This window comes from Microcaecilia unicolor, chromosome 13 (genome assembly GCF_901765095.1).
Source record: "Microcaecilia unicolor chromosome 13, aMicUni1.1, whole genome shotgun sequence".
Taxonomy (NCBI): Eukaryota; Metazoa; Chordata; class Amphibia; order Gymnophiona; family Siphonopidae; genus Microcaecilia; species Microcaecilia unicolor.
Window position 1 is genome coordinate 97,914,243 of NC_044043.1, and position 25,485 is coordinate 97,939,727.

At 44.5% G+C, this 25,485-nt stretch overlaps 1 protein-coding gene across 3 annotated transcripts in view; it reads right to left on the reverse strand.

The window, feature by feature from the left end:
• Positions 1-25,485, reverse strand: part of RAP1GAP (RAP1 GTPase activating protein) — a 152,078-nt gene that overhangs the window by 73,098 nt on the left and 53,495 nt on the right. For all 3 annotated transcript variants that reach the window (XM_030185566.1, XM_030185563.1, XM_030185565.1), the window contains exon 5: positions 21,884-22,069. In XM_030185566.1, the coding sequence (XP_030041426.1) occupies positions 21,884-22,069 (186 nt within the window). The remainder of the gene's footprint in view (positions 1-21,883; positions 22,070-25,485) is intronic.

Genomic DNA, 25,485 nt, shown 5'->3' on the forward strand with positions numbered 1-25,485 from the left:
TAAGGGGGTCTTTTAGTAAGGTGCACTAGCATTTTTAGCACTCGCTAAAAATAGGCAAGCGCTAAATGCTAGAGATGCCCATATATTTCTATGAGCAACTCTAGCGTTTTAGCACGCACCTATTTTTAACACGCGCTAAAAACGCTAGCGCACCTTAGTAAAACACCCTTAGGGCTCTGTTTACTAAGCCGCATTATAGGCGCGTTAGCGTTTTTAACACACATTAACAATGTAAGCTCGTTAACCGTGGACGCACCTATAATATCCCTATAGGTGCCTACACAGTTAACGCTAAATAATTTGTTAGCACCCAATTATTGAAGGTTCAGAGCTCATTGTCCACTTTATTTGCATTATTTGCACATGTACCTTAGAGTTGGACGCGCAAATTTGGGCACCAAATATAGAATCCAGGGGAAATTGTATAAAAGCTTCACTAAAAAATCAGGTTTTATAACACTTTCTAAAAGTCAGATACTTGGTACATCATCTAACCTAAATCTACACTAACCAAGCTGCAAAGGACTCAAATACAAATCAACTTGCGCATCCAGTTTTTCCTTCATCAGCACACAACTATGGAACACACTACCAAAAGACTTGAAAACCATATACGACCATCTACACTTCAGAAAGACACTCAAGACCCACCTGTTTAAAAAGGCATACCCTACAGATCCAACGTAAATGCCTGATCTCTGCAACACAACAACACAAAAGTTCGTAATGGCCATTACCGAACTCTCCCGTCGAACGATTCCTCTATCTGGTCCTACTACTACTACTTATCATTTCTATAGCACTACCGGACGTACGCAGCGCTTCACACTTGAACATGGAGAGACAGTCCCTGCTCAACAGAGCTTACAATCTAATTATGACAGACGGACAGGACAAGTAAGGGATAAGGGTTAGGACAGACAGGCCATATCAGGGATAGGGGGCGGTTGAAGGTTTAGGTTTAGGAGTTAAAAGCAGCATCGAAGAGGTGAGTTTTTAGCCTAGATTCGAAGATGGCCAGAGATGAGGCTTGGCGTACCGGCTCAGGAAGTTTATTCCAGGCATACGGTGCAGCAAGATAGAAGGAACGGAGTCTGGAGTTAGCGGTGGAGGAGAAGGGTGCAGATAAGAGAGATTTGCCCAGTGAGCGGAGTTCCCGGGGAGGAGTGTAGGGAGAGATGAGAGTGGAGAGGTATTGAGGAGCTGCAGAGTGAATGCATTTGTAAGTCAGTAGGAGGAGTTTGAAATGAATGCGGAAACGGATATGGAGCCAAAGAAGTGACCTGAACCTTACCCTATCACAACTTCACCTTCAGCACCGGTATCCAGGTATGGCCTGGTGCTGAATATCCAGGCATAGAAAGACTTGTGGAGGCCAACATTTATTTATTACATTTATACCCCGCAATTTCCCACAGAAGCAGGTACAATGCGGCTTACATATTAAACAGAATTACAATGGTTAGATTCAGTAAGGAGAATATTACGAACTGTAATGTAACATAGTAATAGAAGGCTTTGAGAATGTGTGAGTTAACATGGGAAGGAGTCATGAAGATAAGATAAAGAAATAGGGATGGGTATGGTGTAGGAAGGATGGGGAAGGGAAGACTAGGATAGTATGGAGTAGTTAGGGTGACATGGTTAAGATATATTTAAAAACTGACCAGCCTGTAGGCTCTACTGAAGATGAGTGGAGGAGTAGCCTAGTGGTTAGAGCACCAGTCTTGCAATCCAGAGGTGGCCGGTTCAAAACCCACTGCTGCTCCTTGTGACCTTGGGCAAGTCACTTAACCCTCCATTACCTCAGGTACAACTAAGTACCTGTATATACTATGTAAACTGGTTTGAATGTAGTTTCAAATCCCATTTCCATTTCCCTATCTGAGATTCTACATGGAATGTTGCAACTATTTGAGATTCTGTGCTCTATTTGAGACTCTACATGGAATGTTGTTACTATATGAGATTCTGTTGCTCTATTTGAGATTCCACATGGAATGTTGCTGCTGTCTGAGATTCTACATGGAATGTTGCCAGTGGAGGAGTGACCTAGTGGTTAGAGCACTGGTCTTTCAATCCAGAGGTGGTCGGTTCAAACCCCACTGCTGCTCCTTATGATCTTGGGCAAGTCACTTGACCCTCCATTGCCTCAGGTAGAAACTTAGATTGTGAGCCCTCCTAGGACAGAGAAATAGCCAGAGTACCTGAATGTAACTCACCTTGAGCTACTACTGAAAAAGCTGTGAGCAAAATCTAAATAAATGATGGCAGAGATTTCCCTCTTCTGGGGGCTGCAAACTCTACCTCTATGTTTACTCCTGAAGCAAACGCCGAAAAACAGTCACTGTGTCAAGTCGATTTTGATGTTTTGTAATAAAGACTCTAATCCACCTATTTGTCTCCCTTCGTTGTTTGAGAAGAGCCAACTACCCCTATTACTCTTCTGTTTCGATTGTTTTACACAGGGATCAAGTGCACCTCAACCCTTTGTTTGGCCTTCCCTGCCAACTATGAAGATATGCCACCAGTCATCTACATTGCTTATGGCTTAGTCTGGGCCTACCAAGCCCCCTGACTCATCAGGTAAGATCTAGTATTAAGAATCAACAGAGAGAGCTACAATCAACTGTTCTTCTGATGGTGACAAAACAATAGTTTCTTTTTGCAAGCCAGCCAGCAGCTCCATCCTGGATTACATTCAGACTGCAGATCATAATCTCACAGGATTTCAACCTACAAACAGAAAATTTCACAAGAGAGCAGCTGATAGTCTAAGCTAATGGTCTCCTCTTCTGCCAAGCTTGGGCAAGTTAGTGGTTAAAAAAGTTACAAGTATATACTCACAAAGCCACAGGTGGCAGAACCCAGGTTTAGTCATAGATAACAGGCAGAAAATACTCAACACCTTGTTTGGTAAGAGGATTTAAGGAACCATGTGATAAAGAACTGAATAATTTCTGAAGAGCTAACTGGGCTGTATTAATTAAAATGTTCACACAGAGGTGCCAGCATAAAGATATTAAATACTATTTTTGGACTTCCTATCTAAAATTTTATGTGGTTTTATAAATTAATATAAAAGATAACAACGGCTATGATTCGCCTATCTAAAATTTTATGTGGTTTTATAAATTAATATAAAAGATAACAACGGCTATGATTCATGTTAATCCCTACACAGTACATAAGGTGTCCCTCTGTTCAACGTCTTCTGTAAGGAAGAGACCTCAATAGCAAAACCACAAAAGTTAACGGCATAATCCTAGCTGGTTTCTCATTGGTGGGGAGCATTCCCATGCAGGAGATCTGGGTTTGAGTTCTGAGCTGGGTTTCCATTGCTTAGGTCAGCAACAGTTAAGGAGGTTGTGGAAGAGAGGATCACAACATCTGGAAGAGAAGGTGTCCTTCAATCGAGCAGCAGTGTAGCTAATGACCAGACCAGTTTTTAAAGGGAGCTAGCTGAGGATAGTCTACTGAAGTGTTTGGGCTTGATAGGAGGAGGAGTGGGTTATATAGAGGAAAATGTCCTGTAGCTGCAAATGAAAGCTTATAGCATTATAGCCAGTAGAGGCTAGTTCAGACTGATCTAGAAGCCCAAAGACGTAGGAAGAAACCGCCAGGCCAAAAAAGGAAGAAGGAGCCATGTTATAACCTTTTCAGACCAAAGCAGGAATGGCCAGATCATATCATAAAACAGTGGCACAGTCAAATCCTGTCAATATAGAAACTGAATAATCTACCTCCTACCCAGACTAGATTCAAGGAGGATGACTGCGGTCACAGAGGACCCACTAGATCAGAAAATTACTACTTCCTACTCTGTGACCGCAGGCATCCTACCTGCATAGAGTCCAGAGGGCCATGTAGTTAAAAAAAAAAAATTCTGCTTCTTTCGCCTTTCTTTTGTTTCCACGATACGTCTGTGTATTTTGAAAGTTTTATGGTTGGCAAGAGCAAAAAGATTTAGATGATAATTAGCTTCAGTGCTGCACTTTTACAATAACCCCTGAGACAAAGTAGTCAAATTATCTTGGGTATGATCTTTTTTAAAAAAATAAGATTACCTAAATAGTGCTTCTGAAATTATGCATCCCACATATTGATGTCATGTACAAATGGGAAGTTAAAAATGTCATCTATCAGTGTCTGAAGATGTTTTTTCTAGCCTGCACATATGGAGCTAGTACCGTTCTTGACAGCTTTCAGCTTCGTAACGCACCAGATCTGAGGTTCTGTGAGGAATTTCCTAGGAGAAACTTACACCTAAACAGTATGGAAAAGTTAATGAGTCCAGACACCTTCTGAGTGATGAATGAGCAAGAATCCTAGTAGAAGACCTGCAAAAAGGGAAATAAGATTTTCTGGTTATGTACTCAGAGGGTAGCAAATGAGCCGACTAGGAAAGTACGGTAGAGAGCAAAAGGGAAAAGGAAGAACTGTATGGGGCAATGACATCAAAACATCGGCAAGACCTGGATACAGAGAGTAAATCTAAGAAGAGACAACCAGCACACTAGAATTCCCAACCTGAGTTATAGAAGACACCAGACTGCGCACGCATGTCTATTTCATTTAAATTGTGGTGTTAGAACATCAGAATATAACAGTTGCCATACTAGGTCAGATCAAGGGTCCGTCTAGTCCAGTATCCTGTTTCCAACAGTGGCCAGTCCACTGGTAGAGCCCCCAAAAGTAGCAAGATTCCATGGTATTTAATCCCAACGATAAACAATGGCTTGCTCCCTAGGTCTACCTTAATAATGGTTTATGGAATTTTCCTCCAGGAATTTGTCCAAAACTTTATTAACCTAGCTATTAACAGGTTTTGCCATTTGCTCTGGCAGTGGGTTTCAGAGCTTAACTATATGTTGAGTGAAAAAAATAATATTTCCTCCTATTTGTTTTAAATGTGCTACTTTGTTACTTCATGGAGTGTCCCCTAGTCTTTATGCTCTTTGAAACAATAAGAGATAAAAAAAATAGTGGGAAATGGACAATGGCTCTCCAAGGACAAACGAAGAGACCTTTGAGAATATCAAAATCAGCATTTATTGATGACTGAAGACTCAACACAGTACTACTACTACTACTATTTAGCATTTCTATAGCGCTACAAGGCGTATGCAGCGCTGCACAAACATACAAGAAAGACAGTCCCTGCTCAAAGAGCTTACAATCTAATAGACAAAAAAATAAATAACGTAAGCAAATCAAATCAATTAATGTGAACGGGAAGGAAGAGAGGAGGGTAGGTGGAGGCGAGTGGTTACAAGTGGTTACGAGTCAAAAGCTATGTTAAAGAGGTGGGCTTTCAGTCTAGATTTAAAGGTGGCCAAGGATGGGGCAAGACGTAGGGGCTCAGGAAGTTTATTCCAGGCGTAGGGTGCAGCGAGACAGAAGGCGCGAAGTCTGGAGTTGGCAGTAGTGGAGATGGGAACAGATAAGAAGGATTTATCCATGGAGCGGAGTGCACGGGAAGGGGTGTAGGGAAGGACAAGTGTGGAGAGATACTGGGGAGTAGCAGAGTGAGTACATTTATAGGTTAGTAGAAGAAGTTTGAACAGGATGCGAAAACGGATAGGGAGCCAGTGAAGGGTCTTGAGGAGAGGGGTAGTATGAGTAAAGCGACCCTGGCGGAAGACGAGACGGGCAGCAGAGTTTTGAACCGACTGGAGAAGGGAGAGGTGACTAAGTGGGAGGCCAGCAAGAAGCAGATTGCAGTAGTCTAAACGAGAGGTGACAAGGGTGTGGATGAGGGTTTTGGTAGAGTGCTCGGAAAGAAAGGGGCGGATTTTACGGATGTTGTAAAGAAAGAAATGACAGGTCTTGGCAATCTGCTGGATATGAGCAGAGAAGGAGAGGCAAGAGTCAAAGATGACCCCAAGGTTATAAGTACATAAGTAATGCCATACTGGGAAAAGACCAAGGGTCCATCGAGCCCAGCATCCTGTCCACGACAGCGGCCAATCCAGGCCAAGGGCACCTGGCAAGCTTCCCAAACGTACAAACATTCTATAGTCCGTTTAGTAGCGGTTTATGGACTTGTCCTTTAGGAAACCGTCCAACCCCTTTTAAAACTCTGCTAAGCTAACCGCCCTCACCACTTTCTCCGGCAACGAATTCCAGAGTTTAATTACACGTTGGGTGAAGAAAAATTTTCTCCGATTTGTTTTAAATTTACTACACTGTAGTTTCATCGCATGCCCCCTAGTCCTAGTATTTTTGGAAAGCGTGAACAGAAGCTTCACATCCACCTGTTCCACTCCACTCATTATTTTATATACCTCTATCATGTCTCCCTTCAGCCGTCTCTTCTCCAAGCTGTATAGCCCTAGCCTCATTAGTCTTTCTTCATAGGGAAGTCGTCCCATCCCCGCTATCATTTTAGTCGCCCTTCGCTGCACCTTTTCCAATTCTACTATATCTTTCTTGAGATGCGGCGACCAGAATTGAACACAATACTCAAGGTGCGGTCGCACCATGGAGCGATACAACGGCATTATAACATCCTCACACCTGTTTTCCATACCTTTCCTAATAATACCCAGCATTCTATTCGCTTTCTTAGCCGCAGCAGCACACTGAGCAGAAGGTTCTGAGCTGAGGAGACAGGGAGAATGAGAGAGCCATCAACAGAAATAGAAAACGGGGGGAGCAGGGAGGTGGGTTTGGGGGGGGGGGAAATGAGAAGCTCAGTTTTGGTCATATTTAATTTCAGGTGGCGTTGAGACATCCAGACAGCAATGTCAGACAAGCACGCTGAAACTTTGGTTTGGATGCAAGGTGAGATATCAGGGGTAGAAAGGTAGATTTGGGAGTCATCAGCATAGAGATGGTAGGAAAAGCCATGGGATGAGATTAATGAACCAAGGGAAGAAGTGTAGATAGAAAAGAGGAGGGGACCAAGAACAGAACCCTGAGGTACGCCGACAGGCAGAGGAGGGATAGAAGTAGAAGAGGATCCACCAGAGTGAACACTAAAGGTGCGGAGGGAGAGGTAGGAAGAGAACCAGGAAAGGACAGAGCCCTGGAATCCAAGTGAGGACAGGGTATCGAGAAGTATGCTGTGATCGACAGTGTCAAAAGCAGCGGAAAGATCAAGAAGAATGAGGATGGAATATTGACCTCTGGATTTAGCCAGTACTATGTTTCGGCCCAAAGGCCTTTTTCAGGAGTCCCAGCACTGTAATTGTTGAAAAAATCCAATGGTTCCAATACGACATTTTATTTATTTATTTGCTACATTTGTACCCCACATTTTCCCACCTATTTGCAGGCTCAACGTGGCTTACATTATGTTACAAAAGATATAGTTATGAACAGAATAAGAGGTTTGTTCAAATTAACATATTACTATGTAAGAAATAAGGAAGATATGTCAGTAGAATAATTTACATAACACATAATAAAAAAGTAATAATAAATGATGACCAATAATGATAATATGGCTAATATAATCAATTCAGAGGGATCAGTAGGTGGTTGATTTAGATATAGAATAATCAAGTTCTTAAGGAGGATTCTTACTGTAAGTTTCTCCGAACAAGTACGTTTTCAATAATTTCCTGAAGTCTGTCAAGTTACGTGTTATTTTTATAATGTTCGGTAGTTTATTCCATGCTTTTGTGCAGAGGTATGTGAAGGTAGATGCATGTAGTGACTTGTATTTGAGTCCTCTACAGTTGGGGTAGTGAAGGTTTAGGAAGGTACGTGATGAGCTGTTGATGTTTCGTGCCGGTAAGTCAATTAGGTCTGACATGTATGAAGGAGCTTCTCCATGGATGATTTTGTGGGTCAATGTGCAAATTTTGAAAGCAATACGATCTTTTAGTGGAAGCCAATGCAATTTTTCTCTGAGGGGTTTGGCGCTCTCATACTTCGCCTTACCGAATATGAGTCTAGCTGCGGTATTTTGTGCAGTCTGAAGTTTCTTAATAGCTTTTTCTTTGCATCCTGCGAAAATGGAGTTACAATAATCCAGGTGGCTCAGTACTAATGATTGCACCAGCGTACATTAAGCTCTGAAGGGAAATAAGGAGAACTGGTCTTGAAAAAGCTTTTCATATTATTTTATTATTTGTTGCATTTGTATCCCACATTTTCCCACCTATTTGCGGTCTCATTACTGTTTTCTGCTACAACCAGAGAGCATCGCTGCACCTCTTCAAGAATTCAGTCATCAATAAATGCTAATTTTGAAATTCTCGAAGGCCTCTTCGTTTGTCCTTGGAAAGCCATTGTCCACTTCTCACTATTCTCGATCCATTGTGTATCCTGTGGGATTTCATTGCTCTTTCCGCCATGGCGGACTGCTTGCTGTGCCTCTCTCTGAAACAATAAACCAATGGTCTTCATTAATTTGTAAGCTGGGGCCACTCTGGCTTCTAATGAACTGAAGAAGAGTTGCCAAAAATCTTTCCATGTTGGGTCATGACACTGCTGACCAATGTGTGTCAATGACATCCAATCCCACCAGCCCACCTTCAAACTTCATTGGGGGAGGGGGGTTCCTCAAGACTGACAGCATTTTCAAATGCATTCTTTTCTGTCTATTGAGAAATGCCTTGTCCTTCAAGTATGCAGCTCTTCCCCTCATTTACCTTCTCCTTTCTGTCCTGGGCTAGGTAGAGAGGCAGAGTGGCAGAAAAAAACCCAGAAAGACAATAGGGGGTTGGTCCCAGAGGTCTCAGTGGGCCACCACTAGCCCCAAGGCCTTGCATTGAAATACACTGCAGTAAACAATCAATTCATGTTTACCCGTTTTACTCCATTCAGGATTTTATTACTCCTGCTGAAATTTGGCACGATTGCAGAACACAAAATTTGCACAGAATTCGGCAGCCGTGCAGAATTCCATGTTTTTGCACAGAATCTGTGCTCTGAGAGGAACTGGCTAGCAGGCTGCCTCCCCCAAGCCCACGGTGCTGGGTGGCTGGTTGCCCTGCCACACACCTCCGAGCCTCAGTGGGCCCTCCCCAGGCCTACCTCAGCACACCCTAGTGGCATCTTCAGGGGCAGGAAAGAACCCTCCTCTTTCCTGCCCGCTGCTGCCACTCTCTGGTCGAGGGCGCTGCTTCTTCAAAATGGCCACCAAGACTTCAAGAGATAATCTCGTGAGACTGCTGCAGGAAGTGGCCATTTGGAAAAAGTGGCGGCATCGGAGTTTGTTCCTGCCCCGCAGAGGTACTGCTGATGTAGCTCCTCCTCCTCCTACCTCATGGGTGAGTGCGGGGGCAGCTGAAAAAACCCCAATACGGATGGGCATGTGGGTGCAGGGAGGGAGAGAGCTGTAAAAAAAGGTGGATGCTGTGGGTGGATGAAGGGGAGGGGGCTGTAGGGGAGGAGGCTGTAAAACAAAGGTGGATGCCGTGGAAGGAGGGAGGGGGGCTATAAAAAACAAAGTGGATGCTGTGGGTGGGTGGAGGGAAGAGGGAGGAAGGGGACTGTAAAAAAGGCGGATGCTATGTGTGGGTGCAGGGAGGGAGGGGGCTGTGAAAAGGTGAATGCTATGGGTGTTGAGGGGGGGCTGGGAAAAATATAGATAGATCTGTGTACACGGAGTGGGGCTGTAATATTGGTTAAATTATGACAAATAAACTTGTAGAATTTGCAAATTTTGTGTGCAGAATTTTGATTTTTTTTTTTTTTTTTGGTGCAAAATTCCAGCAGGAGTATTTTATAGCCCTCTACCATATCTCCCCCTCAGATTTCTCTTCTCCAAGATGAAGATCCTGAATCGCTTTAGCGTTTCCTCATCTGAGAGGAGCACCACAGGATTCGTTCCTCTCCGAAGCCTTTTGGAGGGTGATGCATTCATTAGGTTCTCAGCTACAAATTTTTATTCTCTTGGAAGGAAGATGAGGTGCATTTGTTATCCAATCTTATGATTTGACTCGGGTTTCTCAGTAGCTGGTGGATAAGAAGCTGGTGTTGACTGCCAAATAACACAGATGTTGTTAGTTTTGGATCAAAAAAAGTCTTGCACAACTTTGTTTACGGTTGATGACTGTATCCCCAAAAGAAATGGTGAGGAATTTAGATGTTTTTTTTTTTTTTAATTCATCATTTAACATGGAACCGCAGGGGGAGTTTGCCTTTGTAAAATCATCCTTAATGTACTGGCAGTCTCTTTGGTTGGTGAGACTGGATGTCCTGTTCCTGGAATCCAACTCGGATCTTCTGCCAGTAGCTGGCCCTACAAATCAATTATTATTTCCCAGTTTGGAGGTGGAAAGAATCAGCAGATAGTGATCCTGCCATGGGTCAAATTCACTAATTACTACTGCCTAGGCTGAGGCATGATTACAGAATTAACTTGTGCTACTGCTGGTATGATCACTGAAGGTCCTAAGGGGGGGAAAATAAAAAAGAACTAGACCCCAGAAAAATACTAAAAAAGTCAAAACATTAGAGACTTCTTTGCATTGTCTGCAATTAGTACAGAATATTTATTTATTTATTTGTTGCATTTGTATCCCACATTTCCCCACCTATTTGCAGGCTCAATGTGGCTTACATTGTTCCGTCATGGCGATCGCCATTTCCGGAGTGAGAGATACAAGTGGTATTACATTAAAGATCATGATTGACATAGTGGAGGAGTGGCCTAGTGGTTAGGGTGGTGGACTCTGATCCTGAGGAACTGAGTTCGATTCCCACCTCAGGCACAGCTCCTTGTGACTCTGGGCAAGTCACTTAACCCGCCATTGCCCCATGTAAGCTGCATTGAGCCTGCCATGAGTGGGAAAGCGCAGGGTACAAATGTAACAAAAATAAAATAGATACTATTGGAGATTCTACACGGAATATTGCTACTATTGGAGATTCTACACGGAATGTTGCTACTATTTGAGGTTCTACATGGAATGTTGCTATTCCACTAGCAACATTCCATGTAGAAGGCTGCGCAGGCTTCTGTTTCTGTGAGTCTGACGTCCAGACTCACAGAAGCAGAAGCCTGCGCGGCCACATTGGTGATCTGCAAGGGCCGACTTCTACATGGAATGTTGCTAGTGGAATAGCAACATTCCATGTAGAATCTCAAATAGTAGCAACAGTGGAGGAGTGGCCTAGTGGTTAGGGTGGTGGACTTTGGTCCTGGGGAACTGAGTTGATTCCCACTTCAGGCAAAGGCAGCTCCTTGTGACTCTGGGCAAGTCACTTAACCCTCCATTGCCCCATGTAAGCCGCATTGAGCCTGCCATGAGTGGGAAAGCGCAGGGTGCAAATGTAACAAAAATAAAATAGATACTATTGGAGATTCTACATGGAATGTTGCTACTATTGGAGATTCCACATGGAATGTTGCTATTCCACTAGCAACATTCCATGTAGAAGGCTGTGCAGGCTTCTGTTTCTGTGAGTCTGACGTCCTGCACGTATGTGCAGGACGTCAGACTCACAGAAGCAGAAGCCTGCGCGGCAACATTGGTGATCTGCAAGGGCCGACTTCTACATGGAATGTTGCTAGTGGAATAGCACATTCCATGTAGAATCTCAAATAGTAGCAACAGTGGAGGAGTGGCCTAGTGGTTAGGGTGGTGGACTTTGGTCCTGGGGAACTGAGTTGATTCCCACTTCAGGCAAAGGCAGCTCCTTGTGACTCTGGGCAAGTCACTTAACCCTCCATTGCCCCATGTAAGCCGCATTGAGCCTGCCATGAGTGGGAAAGCGCAGGGTGCAAATGTAACAAAAATAAAATAGATACTATTGGAGATTCTACATGGAATGTTGCTACTATTGGAGATTCCACATGGAATGTTGCTATTCCACTAGCAACATTCCATGTAGAAGGCTGTGCAGGCTTCTGTTTCTGTGAGTCTGACGTCCTGCACGTATGTGCAGGACGTCAGACTCACAGAAGCAGAAGCCTGCGCGGCAACATTGGTGATCTGCAAGGGCCGACTTCTACATGGAATGTTGCTAGTGGAATAGCAACATTCCATGTAGAATCTCAAATAGTAGCAACAGTGGAGGAGTGGCCTAGTGGTTAGGGTGGTGGACTTTGGTCCTGGGGAACTGAGTTGGATTCCCACTTCAGGCACAGGCAGCTCCTTGTGACTCTGGGCAAGTCACTTAACCCTCCATTGCCCCAGGTACAAATAAGTACCTGTATATGTAAGCTGCATTGAGCCTGCCATGAGTGGGAAAGCGCGGGGTACAAATGTAACTAAAATAAAAATAAAAAATAAATAGTAGATTAAGCAGTCAAGTATAAAGAGTCCATATTTGGAATAAGAGATAAAATGGTATTGCGTTAAAGTTCTTTCGTGGTAGAGTTTGACCTATGTATTTGCAACAAAACCTCCACATTGGTTGCCTTTTTGGCAAAGGGTACATTTTGATTTTGACTCTTGTTTTTAGAGACCAAGGGTATGAGGAAAAAAAAGTATGAGCACTCTTGGGGACTGTTGCAGAAATTGCTGGACTTTCAATTTTGACTTAGTGGGATTGGGTTGTATATTGCAAGGAGGTTTGATTTTGTTTTTCATTTTATTCTTTTTGTTTTGCTTGTAGAATGTTTCTGTTATTCCTCTCATGGTGAGCCTACGTGTCTTTATAAAACAGATTAAAAATAGGTTTCGTTCTGTCCTATTAATCTAGGCGCTCGCTATAAAATTACCCTGTAAATGTGGAAAACTGTGTTTACATTAAGCTGTGCTGAGGAAGAATAATTTTCAGAAACCCAAACACTACTTACCCATATAAACAGCTCTGAAATTGTCCTCACAGTACATTATATTTTAGGTATGACTAAACATCTATGCTACATTCTAAACCAATGTGGAGAATTTTTAATTGAAAATGTGGTATATAAGCTAGGAAGTATCACAGACGCCTGAAAATTACACTTTACAACTGTATTGTGTACATAATATAATGCAAAGAAAAGCTACGAGAATGGTACAGGATTTGCGTTCCAAGATGTATGAAGAGAGACTTGCTGACCTCAACATGTATACCCTGGAGGAAAGGAGGAACAGGGGTGATATGATACAGACGTTCAAATATTTGAAAGGTAATAATCTGCAAACAAATCTTTTCCGGAGATGGGAAGGCGGTAGAACGAGAGGACATGAAATGAGGTTGAAGGGGGGCAGCCTCAGGAAAGATGTCAGGAAGTATTTTTTCACAGAGAGGGTGGTGGATGCTTGGAATGCCCTCCCGCGGGAGGTGGTGGAGATGAAAAAGGTAACGGAATTCAAACATGCGTGGGATATGCATAAAGGAATCCTGTGCAGAAGGAATGGATCCTCAGAAGCTTAGCCGAAATTGGGTGGCGGAGCAGGTGGGGGGGAAGAGGGGTTGGTGGTTGGGAGGCGAGGATAGTGGAGGGCAGACTTATACGGTCTGTGCCAGAGCCGGTGATGGGAGGCGGGACTGAAACAACCTTCCTGAGCCCAAACGCCAAGCCCCCTCCCTGCCCATCTTCAAGTCTTTGCTTAAAACCCACCTCTTCATTGCTGCGTTCGGCACCTAACTCTTACCGTTCAGTAAATCCAGACTGCCCCAATTTGACTGCCCCTATCGGACTGACCGTTCACTTGTCTTCTAGATTGTAAGCTCTTTGAGCAGGGACTGTCCCTCTATGTAAATTGTACAGCGCTGCGTAACCCAAGTAGCGCTTTAGAAATGTTAAGTAGTAGTAGTAGTACTGCTGGGCAGACTTGTACGGTCTGTGCCCTGAATAAGGCAGGTACAAATCAAGGTAAGGTTTACACATATGTTTGTCTTGTTGGGCAGACTGGATGGACCGTGCAGGTCTTTTTCTGCCGTCATCTACTATGTTACTATAATATAATTTTTTTTTTTTAATTTATATATATTTATTGATTTTGTATAATAACAAACATATTGCTTATCATACAGTCATTCACTGATACAATCCAAAATATTCCCCTCCCTCTCCCCACCCTCCCTCCCCAGCAGGTTATACATTTAAGTTTTATGTCATGTGGGTTAAACTCCGATATTGAGTCACTATAATATAATTTAAGCAACCGCAGGTTAAAGGAGGAAATGGAACAGCTTTCAGTTTCTTTTCTGGCTGTCCATTTAATGATGGCTTTATCAATATCAGGACTCTTTCTTTTCTGGGATTAGTTCGTTGTTTGCATTTAATGAGGATGACAGGGTGCTGGGAAAAGAGGAGGCTGGACTAATGCAGAAGAACTCAATAGCTTCACAGAAGCCTGAAAATTACAGTTTGCTGTGTTATTGCCTGCATAACGTAAGGGGTTCTGAAGGTGTCCCTTTTCAGTGAGGTCTGTTTCAAGGCTTTGGTCAGTTAAAATAGGTGGTCTTTTATTCAGGTGCCTTTGCGTTAACTTTTTAGAAGTATTCCCAGCATCTGCTCATATATTAAGCACCGCCATGCTGGGAAAAGACCAAAGGTCCATCAAGCCCAGCACTCCGTCTCCGACAGCGGCCAGTCCAGGCCCCAAGAACCTGGCAAAACCCCCCCAAAATTTAATAACGATCAATGGACTTTTCCTTCAGGAATCTGTCTAGACCCCCATTAAACTCAGCAAGGCCAGTTGCCGTCACTACCTTCTCCGGCAATGAGTTCCAGAGTCTAACTACACGCTGAGTAAAGAAAATCTTTCTCCAATTTGTTTTAAACCTACCACATTCTAATTTCATCTTGTGTCCCCTGGTTCTATTATTGTTAGAAAGCGTAAACAAACGCTTTCACATCTGTCTGCTCTATCCTGCTCATTATTTTGTAAACCTCTATCATATCACCTCTCAGCCGCCTTCTCTCCAGGCTAAAGAGTCCTAGCCGTCTTAACCTCTCCTCAAAGGGTAGTCGTCCCATCCCTTTTATCATTTTTGTCGCCTTTTCTGCACCTTCTCCAATTCCTTTATATCTTTTTTGAGATGAGGCGACCAGAACTGAACACAATACTCCAGGTGGGGCCTCACCAACGACTTATACAGGGGCATTAAAACCTCTTTTCTTCTGCTGGTCACTCCCCTTTCTATACAGCCTAGCAACCTTCTAGCTACGGCCACCGCCTTGTCACACTGTTTCGTCGCCTTCAGATCCTCAGATACTATCACCCCAAGATCCCTCTCCCCGTCCGTACCTATCAGACTCTCACCACCTAACACATACGTCTCCCGTGGATTTCTATTCCCTAAGTGCATCACTTTGCATTTCTTCGCATTGAATTTTAATTGCCAAACCATAGACCATTCTTCTAGCTTCCGAAGATTCTTTTTCATGTTTTCCACTCCCTCCGGGGTGTCCACTCTGTTACAGATCTTAGTATCACCCGCAAATAGGCAAACTTTACCTTCTAACCCTTCGGCAATGTCAGTCACAAATATATTGAACAGAATCGGCCCCAGCACCGATCCCTGAGCCGTTCCCTTAGCCATTGTAATCATGCTATTGTTTCAACAACATTGCTGCCTTCTTGTTAGTTCACAGCTATTGTTTCACATGTTTTCCTGCCGTTGTTTACCAGATGCTCTTGTCCTCTCATTGTTTCCACAGCTGAGTGCATCTTTCCCTTCATTCAGGCAGCATGCTTCATCTGTCCTCTTTTGTTCACAGATTCCTTTCACGTCACCCTTTGGTACTGTACAAAGGAATAAGGAAGCCATTTTAGACCAGAGGTCAGAAAGGTGGCTTGCTTTTCTGAACCAAATACAATTCAGGAAAAGAGAAATGAATCAATAGCTTTGACTTTAATTTCCTATTTTGTTTTTCCTCCTACTCCATACGGCAGGCGTGGGCAACACCAAGATCCAGAGTGCAGAAGGCAAGTATGGGCCTTGTAGAAGGCGCCACAAAAATTGTGAACTCCTCTCTTTCTCATGGGCAACTACCAACAGCATTAAAAAGGGCAGTGGTTCACCCTTTGCTAAAGAAAAACAACCTTGACCAGGACAAACTTGAAAGTTACTGGCCAGCATTCAACATCCCATTTCTAGGGAAACTTATTTATTTTACTTATATTTATTTGTTACATTTGTGTCCCACATTTTCCCACCTATTTCTAGGCTCAATGTGGCTTACATTATATTGGAGAGGCGTTTGCTGACTCTGGTGAGAACAAATACAAAGTGAGGTTGTGGTAAGATAACGTTCGTGTGGCACAGCCACAATTAGGGAATCATTTGTTGTTATAGAGCAAACAGTCTGTGTTCAACTCGGTGACTGGCTAGAAGAGAGAAACTGGCTAGATCCACGTCAACTGGATTGCCAAACCTTAGACCATTCTTCTAGCTTCCGCAGATCCTTTTTCATGTTTTCCACTCCCTCCTGGGTGTCCACTCTGTTACAAATCTTAGTATCATCCGCTAAAAGGCAAACTTTACCTTGTAACCCTTCGGCAATGTCACTCACAAATATATTGAACAGAATCGGCCCCAGCACAGAACAGAAATGGTTCTCGTATCCCTACTAGATGATCTTCATAGAAACCGAGACAGGGGATTTGCCTCGGTGTTGGTACTGCTAGATTTCTCAGCAGCTTTTGACACTGTGGATCATGATATCATGCTAGCAGGACTGACAGAAACGGGTATCTATGGAATAGTATTTGCTTGGTTCAGGTCCGTTCTATCAGACCGGCAACAACCCATAATGTTTGGCAGCAACTCATCACCACCATGGACACTGACTTGCGGGGTACCACACGGATCGATATGTCACCTATTCTGTTCAATATCTACCTCAAGCCACTAGCTGAGCTGATTCGGTCAATGGACACTCAGCTCTACATCTAAGGGAATGATGTGCAGCTACTCATACCCATTGAACTTGACTTACCTACAGCCCTGAATAAACTGATTACCTAACATCAGTTCAAGAATGGGCTAAACACAACAAACTTTGCCTGAACCCAAGTAAAACCAAGCTTCTCTGGGTCCCTAACACAAGTGGATACATACCTGACATCAAAATCCCTTTTGGGAAGTACGAATTCCCCCGCAAATCACAAGTCAGGAACCTTGGAATACAGGTAGATTCAACACTTACTCTGATTCCCCAAATCCAAGCAACCTTCAAGAGCTGCTTCTACTATTTGCGACAGTTACGCTGCCTCTCTCCTTACATCGGGAAGGTAAATCTTATCCCAGCTGTGCATGCCACGATAACATCAAGACTGACGCATGTGAGATAAATTCAGCGCACAGGCTATAGAACAGGCACGGATCGCAGATCAGCACATAACCAAGGTGCAGATGCACTCTGCAACGATCTGACTACAAAGGGTCTCCACCAGCTCCAATTGATTCAGAATGCTGCAGCAAGACTCATAGAAGGTTGCAAGTGACGTGACCACATCACATCATGTTTTGCAAAAACTTCATTAGCTACCAGTACGATACATGGCTATATTTAAAACTCTATGTCTGATCTTCCAGGCCCTAAAAGGAAACAGCCCCAAGTACCTAAAGAATAGGATGACCCTCTATACACCTCCAAGGACACTAAGGTTCTCTCAAGGACTATCACTAACCACACCCTCTCAAAAAGACATTACATGTAATATAGTAACATAGTAGATGATGGCAGATAAAGACCTACATGATGTGATACCAGCAAGTGAGCCTTCTCCGAAGCAGCCCCCACACTGGAATGCACTTCCTGAAAGGCTCCGCTTAACACAAGACTATCTCTACTTCAGGAAGAAGTGAAAGCTTGGCTCGTCAACCAGGCCTTTAATGGAAGAAGTAACTAACTTGTTAGTCTCACTGACACACACGAGTGACATGGGCTGCACATACTGCAGCAGGACATGTTTATCAACTCCTACCCTAGATGAGATAATATTTAACCATCTCTCTGACCTCAAGTGCACCTTTCTTTAAATTAGTCACCTTATTTTCTAACTTCTCTTACTAGTGGCGTTCCTAGGTCGGCTGCCACTCGGGGTGGATCGCCGCTGCGCCCCCCCCCCCGGGGTACAGCGGCGTCCATCCCCCCAGGGTGCAGCACAACACCCCCCCCTGGGCAATAACACCCCCCTCCCCGGCCCCTGTTCCGGGGCAGAGGGAGCAGGGAACCAGCGGAGCCGACAGGCGCGCAGCTGCTTTCTGCACCCTCCAGCAGCGTGCACCCGGGGCGAACTACCCCCACCGCCCCGTCCTTGCTACGCCACTGCCTCTTACTCTCTTATCTATCTATATGCTCCATCTTTGCTTATACCCTTACGCTATTAAAATGTTCTATTACATATTGTGTTGACATTGTAAGTAGTATACTATGCCATACTTTGTACTGTTATTTGACTTTTTTTTACTGCTATAATTATCTATTGCTCATGTTTGATTTATTCTTACTGTACACCACCTTGAGTGAATTCCTTCAAAATGGCGGTAAATAAATCCTAATAAATAAATAAATACAGTGCTACATAGTGGCTGGTAGGTATCACCAAGTAGCATAAGTACTATTTATATTCCTTCCCTTCCCAGGATGAAGTACCTAGCTTGACCTTTAACCCCAGAATTTTCATGAACTTCAAAATAAGTTATGACTTCAGGTCAGACTCAGCCTAGATCCTAAAAAGATGCTCATATAAACCTAAGAAACCATCAGGAAAAGAAAGATATATCCAATTTCAAACAGTGAGGTAAAATGTATTTTACACAGTGCCTCTTAGACAGATAGATTAAGTTGGGGAGGGGAAAACCTAGTGTTGGGGCCAAGTCAGGGAGGCATATGATCCCTTCAGAGTCCATTATCATGGTGGTTTACACCTGAGATTAGAAAATAATTGATTTTCCAGATGAACCCATCAACCGCGACACTGTTCATATCTTCTAATTCTCGTCCCAAGAGAGTCAGAATCGGTACAGAAGCAACATAGAACTGTTGATCAAAGGCATGACTAGAAGAATCCACAGAGACAGAAAAACAAGTCCTCTTCTTTAGGCTAATGAAACTGGTCTCATTGATACAGATGAAGGTTTTGTAGCACATACATAGATGGTGGTTCTGAAGATGAAGATCACATGCTAACCCAACAGTCCTCTCTTCTGAGGCGGTGGTCACTGCAACAGCACTCTTACGATATCTGCCTACTGCGATTGAAGAAAGCCAAAGCCAGAGTTCACTGGTGAATCAGTTCTCCAAATCTGACAAAAAGGGATGGCCTTGGAGATCCATGACTGGGCGATGGTCACTACAGACGTGAATCTTCTTGGTTCGGAGCTCACCGTGTGACCAACTCACTCAAGCGCAGTGGACAGCAACTGAGGTGCTATTCAGAAAACCTTGTGTGCTTTCAAATCCCTGGTGCAGAACAAGTCAGTCAAGAGTGTTTTCCAAAAATGCCATATGTCAATCAGCGAGGATGAATATGGAGTTCGGGCCCCGCCAGCTAAGGAGTTCTCTCTACAGTTTCCTCCCCATGTCAGAAAAAAAATCCCTGGAGCAGTCAGCAGCAGATTTCCAGCTGCCGTGCTGACGCCGGCACTCCCCTTTCTCCCTACGCATGGCTCAGTTCAATTGGTACCTCCGCGCATGCGTGCATGGGGGATGCTGGCTGAACTGAGCATGCACGGGAGGGGGGCAGTGCTGGTGTCGGCGGCTGCAAGGATGAGACTGCTTGGGATTCTTCAGCTGGTGGGGACCAGGAGTTCGTGCCAGCCAAGGTATTCATTTTTAATATTGGGGGGGGGGGGGGGGCAGGGGGTAGCAGGCAGAGAGGAAATGCAGGTCATGCCCACCTGGTTCACCCCCTGGTCCACCCAATAACACAGGTTTGGCTACGCTACTGCTCAGAAGGAATATTTGTGACCACCTATGGGAAAAGGTGACTAAAGTAGAGGATTCAAAATGTTGAGAATGGCTGTTTTCTCATGTCATGCATCCATAAGCATTCTGCAAATCTTGCATGTTTGAACTTCTGTAACATTTTTATTTTTTTCACATAAAAGGATGGGGTTTGGACTGCTGAATTACAAATTGTTTGCTCTAACAGAATTCATTAAAACCTCTTTTTTTTTTTTGTTTTGTTTCTGGAGACTTTAATCACCTTTTCACAGTCATGCTCTAGACCCAGGGGAACAGGGGTTATCAAAAAGGGACTTCGCCGTAATCGCAAAGAAATGGGAAGTCCCAGCAATGGATTTAATGGTCTTTGGCTGGAAGTACCTCCTATATTTCAGTCAAGAGAGAGCAGCAAGAATGGACACTTTGCTACAGAACTGCCCTCTAGCAGAAATGTTATACATCTTTCCTTTTTGCCTCTACTGGGATGAGTGTTGAAAAAGCAAAGTTACTCACTTATAGCAGGTGTTCTCCAAGGACAGCGGACCAAGTATTCTCACAACTAGGTTACATCATCTGACGGAGCCCGGTGCAGACACTGACTAATGATTGTAACTTAGAAATATCTAGCAGCAACCCACCACATATGCACTGGTGCCTTCCTGCTGGATGCACAAGTGCGGGTCCCTCAGTCATTCTAAAAAGCTAAAGAATACAACACACGTGAGAATACTTGGCCTGCTGTCCTCAGAGAACACCTGCTATAGGTGAATAAATTTGCCTTCTCCAAGGGGGACACCAGAAAGAACTGGAAAAGAGGAAGAGTAAGAATCAGAACGAATCAATTGATAAGAGCGCTAAGCACTGTACCCGAAATCCTGATGTTGTGGAGATGATTAAGAAGGAGAGTGTGATCTACTGAGTCAAAGGCAGAGGATAGGGTAACAATCACCACAAAACGTTGGTCAAGAGCCACCCGGACAGTGTCAAAGTGAAACCAGGAGGGTTTCTGTGCTATGGTTTACATGAACACCAGCCTGGTATGGATGTAGAACATTGGATTGACCAAGGAAATTCTCTATCTGATGAAGAACCAGTTTATCTAAAATTTTGATGAAAAAAAGGCAGGTTGAAGACAGGCCGAAAACTGGAAGGTAGAGAAGGCTCTAAGTGGGGCTTGTTCAGCAAAGGGGTGACCAACCATGATAAAGAGACTGGTGGTCCTCACTCCTCTAGGGCTCTGAAGGGGCATTCTATGGTAGGCCCTGGCTTTTGAAGGATCTCAAAGAGCCTTGATGATGTCAGACTTGGGCACCTCCAATCTCACAACTCCCTTCTCCTCCTTCTCTCAGGCAAATTGGTTTCTCTTCTCCCTAATGCATGTTATTTAACACCAAGCCCTACTATTGTAAAAGGGCCATATTTACTAATTAAATACATAGCTTGCATTAACACATTAGTAAATGAGCCTCTGTTTGTGCATGAGGCAATGTCCAAGGACACAAAGAATGCCAACAAAACTTGAACCCCAGTTTCCCTGGTTCTCATGAACGAACAAATCAGAGGGAACCAGCAACCCAAACCAAACAGCAGAAGAAATGCAATGTAGTGGGGCCAGATGGAAACAAGAGGCAGAGTCTTGGACTGGAAGAAGCAAATTTTATTAATGGACCCGACAGGGCCTACGTTTCAGCTAGATGCCTGCATCAGGGGTCATATTATAAGGGCTTCCTTGAGTAACTCAAATCAGAAGAACATCCGAAAGTCTAATACTACAAGCGCAGCAAATTGTGTACCTCTCGTTATGAAGTTGCAATTTGAGCTACTCAAGGAAGCCCTTGTAATATGACTCCTGATGCAGCCATCTAGCCAAAACACAGGCCATGCCAGGTCTATTAATGAAATTTGCTTCCTCCGATCCAAGGCTCTGCCTTTTGTTTCCATCTGGGCCCACTACACTGCAATTTTTCTGCTGTTCCCTGGTTCTCAGCGAAATATCCTAACCATTAGGCTACTCCTTCATCCCCAGAGTGGTAGAAAACCATAGAGGAGGAATCTAGTTTGGGCAGATTGAATAGACAAATTTGGTCATTATTTGCGGTCATCAGTTATGCCTTTAAGTAACAGAAGGAGAACCAGTCTTACCTTGTTCAGGAAGTGCTTGCGGTAGATTCGGGCCATCTGGTTACTTTCTAACTTTACTTTAGGAGTAGGAGACTGGACCTCCTCGGTTTCAGAGATGCTGGTGAGGTCATGGTTAGTTCCTTCAATCCAGTAACCCCCAAACTGCGGCAGTAAGATCAGAGGGAATGGACCTTCACGGCCCAGAACCTGAACAAGGAAATGAGGAGAGGAAATATTATGTTTTAAACCCACAGCTCTAACATGTGCATCAAAGGAAGACTAATACCTAGCACATCCCTGGATTTACCTACTTATGCCAGTCAAGATGCTGCCTTAACACTGTTTCTACCAAAGGGTAAGACTATAAAAGCAGCCCTGACCAAAAAAAGGTGGAAAATGGCTGCATTAATGCAACCACATGCACAGTGACAAAAGGACACTTGCAGACAGCGCATTAGAATTGCTGCTGCTGCATGCAACCCCTGTGCATGAAAACATATTGAGTCAATTAACCCTCCATTGCCCCAGATGCAAAGTAAGTACCTGTATATAATATGTAAACTGCTTGGATTGTAACCTCAGAAAGGTGACATATCAAATCCAACCCCCTTTCCCTTTTACGGTAGGGGAGGTTGAAAGAGAGGGGAAATTCTGGACAGGGGAATGGGGGAGGGGATTTGAGAGAGAGAGAGAGATGACAGGCCCAGAGAAAGAGGGGAGGGAAAGGGAGAAATGCTAGACCCACAGATGGGGGTGAAGAGGATGGTGAGAGAGATACTAGACCACAGGAGGCACGGAGGGAAGAGAGAGGGAGAGATGCTGGACCTGGGGGAGGAGGGGAAGGAGGGAAGAAAGGACAATTGCTGGAAATGGTGCGGATTTCGATGGTCTCTGTCCAAAAAATGTCAAAGGAAGACCAGGATCAAGTATACATATTTTATTCCACATTCATTGTTGGTTTAAAAATCATGAATTGATAATGACTGTAACTGGATGGAGTATTCAGGTCCTTATCGGCCATCATCTACTATATTACTATGGATCATAAGGGGAAGGAAGGACAGCACAAAAGAGAGGGACAGATGCTGGATCATGGCGAGGGGAGATGCTGGACTCAAGGGGGGATATGAAGGAAGAGAAATGGGACAGGAATATGTCAGGCCACAAGGGTGGGGGGCAAGGATATGCTGGGCTGCAAGAGGGAAGGGAGATGCTGGAAATGGTGAAATCATGACGGAGAGACCAAGGGGGGTGGCGGCAAGGAGATGCAAGAGGACAGTGAGTACAGAAGTGTGGTAATGGGGAATAGGGGAATATGGAAAGAGATGAGAAGGGAAATGGGAGAACTAGGACACACAACAGAGATGGAAAGTTGGCAGGTAGCTGGAAAGTTAAAAAAAAAAAAAAAGGAAAGGTGAGAAAGAGGGAGAAATATGAATGGACAGAGTCAGAAAAGAAAAAGAAGGGGAAAGAGCTAAAAGGGAAAGATCAATATGTCAGAGACAGATGTAGCGAAGGAATAGAACAAGACAGGAGACAGAAGAGAGGAGAAAGATAAATGGAGAGCAGCCACTGGAATGAGAATTAGTGGAAGACAGATAGGAAAGCAGAAAAGAGAAACTGAGATCAATATGATGAAAAAAATAAAATGTCTAGACAACAAAGGTAGAAAAAAGTGTTTTATTTTGAATTTATTAACTGGAATATGTTAGCTTTGGAATATGTGTTTCACAGATGTCTTTGTATTGTGTTCAGTACAAAAAGAAATGTTACTTCTGTTTTTCTTTCTCCAGCGTGCAGAACGTAACTGAGTTTAACTTCTTGGAGCTCCCAGTTCAATTTTTGTCTTCATAACAACAACAACAACAACAATCATTTCTAAAGCGCTACTAGGGTTATGCAGCGCTGTACAATTCAAACATAGAAGGACAGTCCCTGCTCAAAGAGCTTACAATCTAAAAGACAAGAGAACAATCTAAAGACAAGTGAACAATCTAGAGGACGAGTGAGCAGTTAATCTGATAGGGTGGATAGATTGGGGCATTCTATATATCTCGAGCGGTTAGGCGCCGAAGGCAGCATTGAAGAGGTGAGTTTTAAGCAGAGATTTGAAGATGGGTAGGGAGGGGGCCTGGCGTATGGGTAAAGGAAGATTATTCCAGGCATAGGGTGAGGCAAGGCAGAATGAGCGGAGCCTGGAGTTGGCAGTAGTGGAGAAGGGTACTGAGAGAAGGGCTTTGTCCTGTGAGCGGAGGTTGCGGGCGGGAACATAGGGGGAGATGAGGGTGGAGAGGTAGTGAGGAGCCGCGGCCTGAGTGCATTTGTAGGTAAGGAGGAGGAGCTTGAATTGTATGCGATGTCTGATCGGAAGCCAATGAAGTGACTTGAGGAGAGGGGTGGTGTGAGTATAACGGTTTTGGCGGAATATAAGACGTGCAGCAGCATTCTCAACGGACTGAAGGGGGGATAGATGGCAGAGCGGGAGGCCGGTGAGGAGTGAGTTGCAGTAATCGAGGCGAGAGGTAATGAGAGCGTGGACGAGAGTTCTGGTGGTATGCTCAGAGAGGAAAGGGCGAATTTTGCTGATATTGAGGAGGAAGAAGCGACAGGTCTTGGCAGTCTGTTGGATATGCGCAGAGAAGGAGAGGGAGGAGTCGAAGGTGACTCCGAGGTTGCGGGCAGATGGGACGGGGAGGATGAGGGTGTTATCAACAGAGAAAGAGAGTGGAGGAAGAGGAGAAGTGGGTTTAGGAGGAAAGACAAGGAGCTCGGTCTTGGACATGTTCAGCTTCAGGTGGCGGTTGGACATCCATGCCGCAATGTCGGATAAACAGGCCGATACCTTCATACTTCTTCTTCTGTATTTGGTGAGGATCTGTCTATGTTTTGTGTGTGAAGAAGTCATTTAAAGTTGTTTTACGTATGGTAGTAATGGGGGGTGGGGACAGGGAGGAAATGGCATCGGCGGGCCCCCTCCTTTATTTCTGCCCTGGGTTCCAGCATGTCTAACACTGGCCCTGCATAAAACACACATAGCCTATCAACCCTAACACTATCAAACATATAAATGGCAAGAGGCGTACTCACTCGCAAATGCGCAGTACAGACCCTCTCTGTCCCGCCTCCGCATCAATACGTGATGACGGGGGCGTGACAGAGAGGGAACCTGCGCACCTGCGAGTGAGGGAACCGCCGTCGCCACCGCTCCCCCCCCCCCCAGGGTTGCCGCTACCGCTCCCCCCAGCCACCCTCCACCCGGCCCAGGTACCTGGCTTCACTATTCAAACTGCCGGAACGCAGCACACAGCTCATCTGAGCTGCCGTTGGCCTTCCTTACCTGCCTGTGTCCCGCCCTCGCTGACGTTACGTCACACGAGGGCGGAACACACGCAGAGCAGAAGGAAGGCCGACGGCAGCTCACATAAGCTGTGTGCTGCATTCCGGCGGTTTGAATAGTGAAGTCGGGTACCCGGCCCGGGTGGAGGGGTGGCGGCGGCGACTTATCGGGGGGGGGGGGGCTTTCAAACCCCCCTTCCTTTACTAGCCCGTTTTTACGGGCTCAACGGCTAGTCCCTATAATAAAACATAGAGGGTGAAAGCACTATGTTGTGAGAATGCTTTGT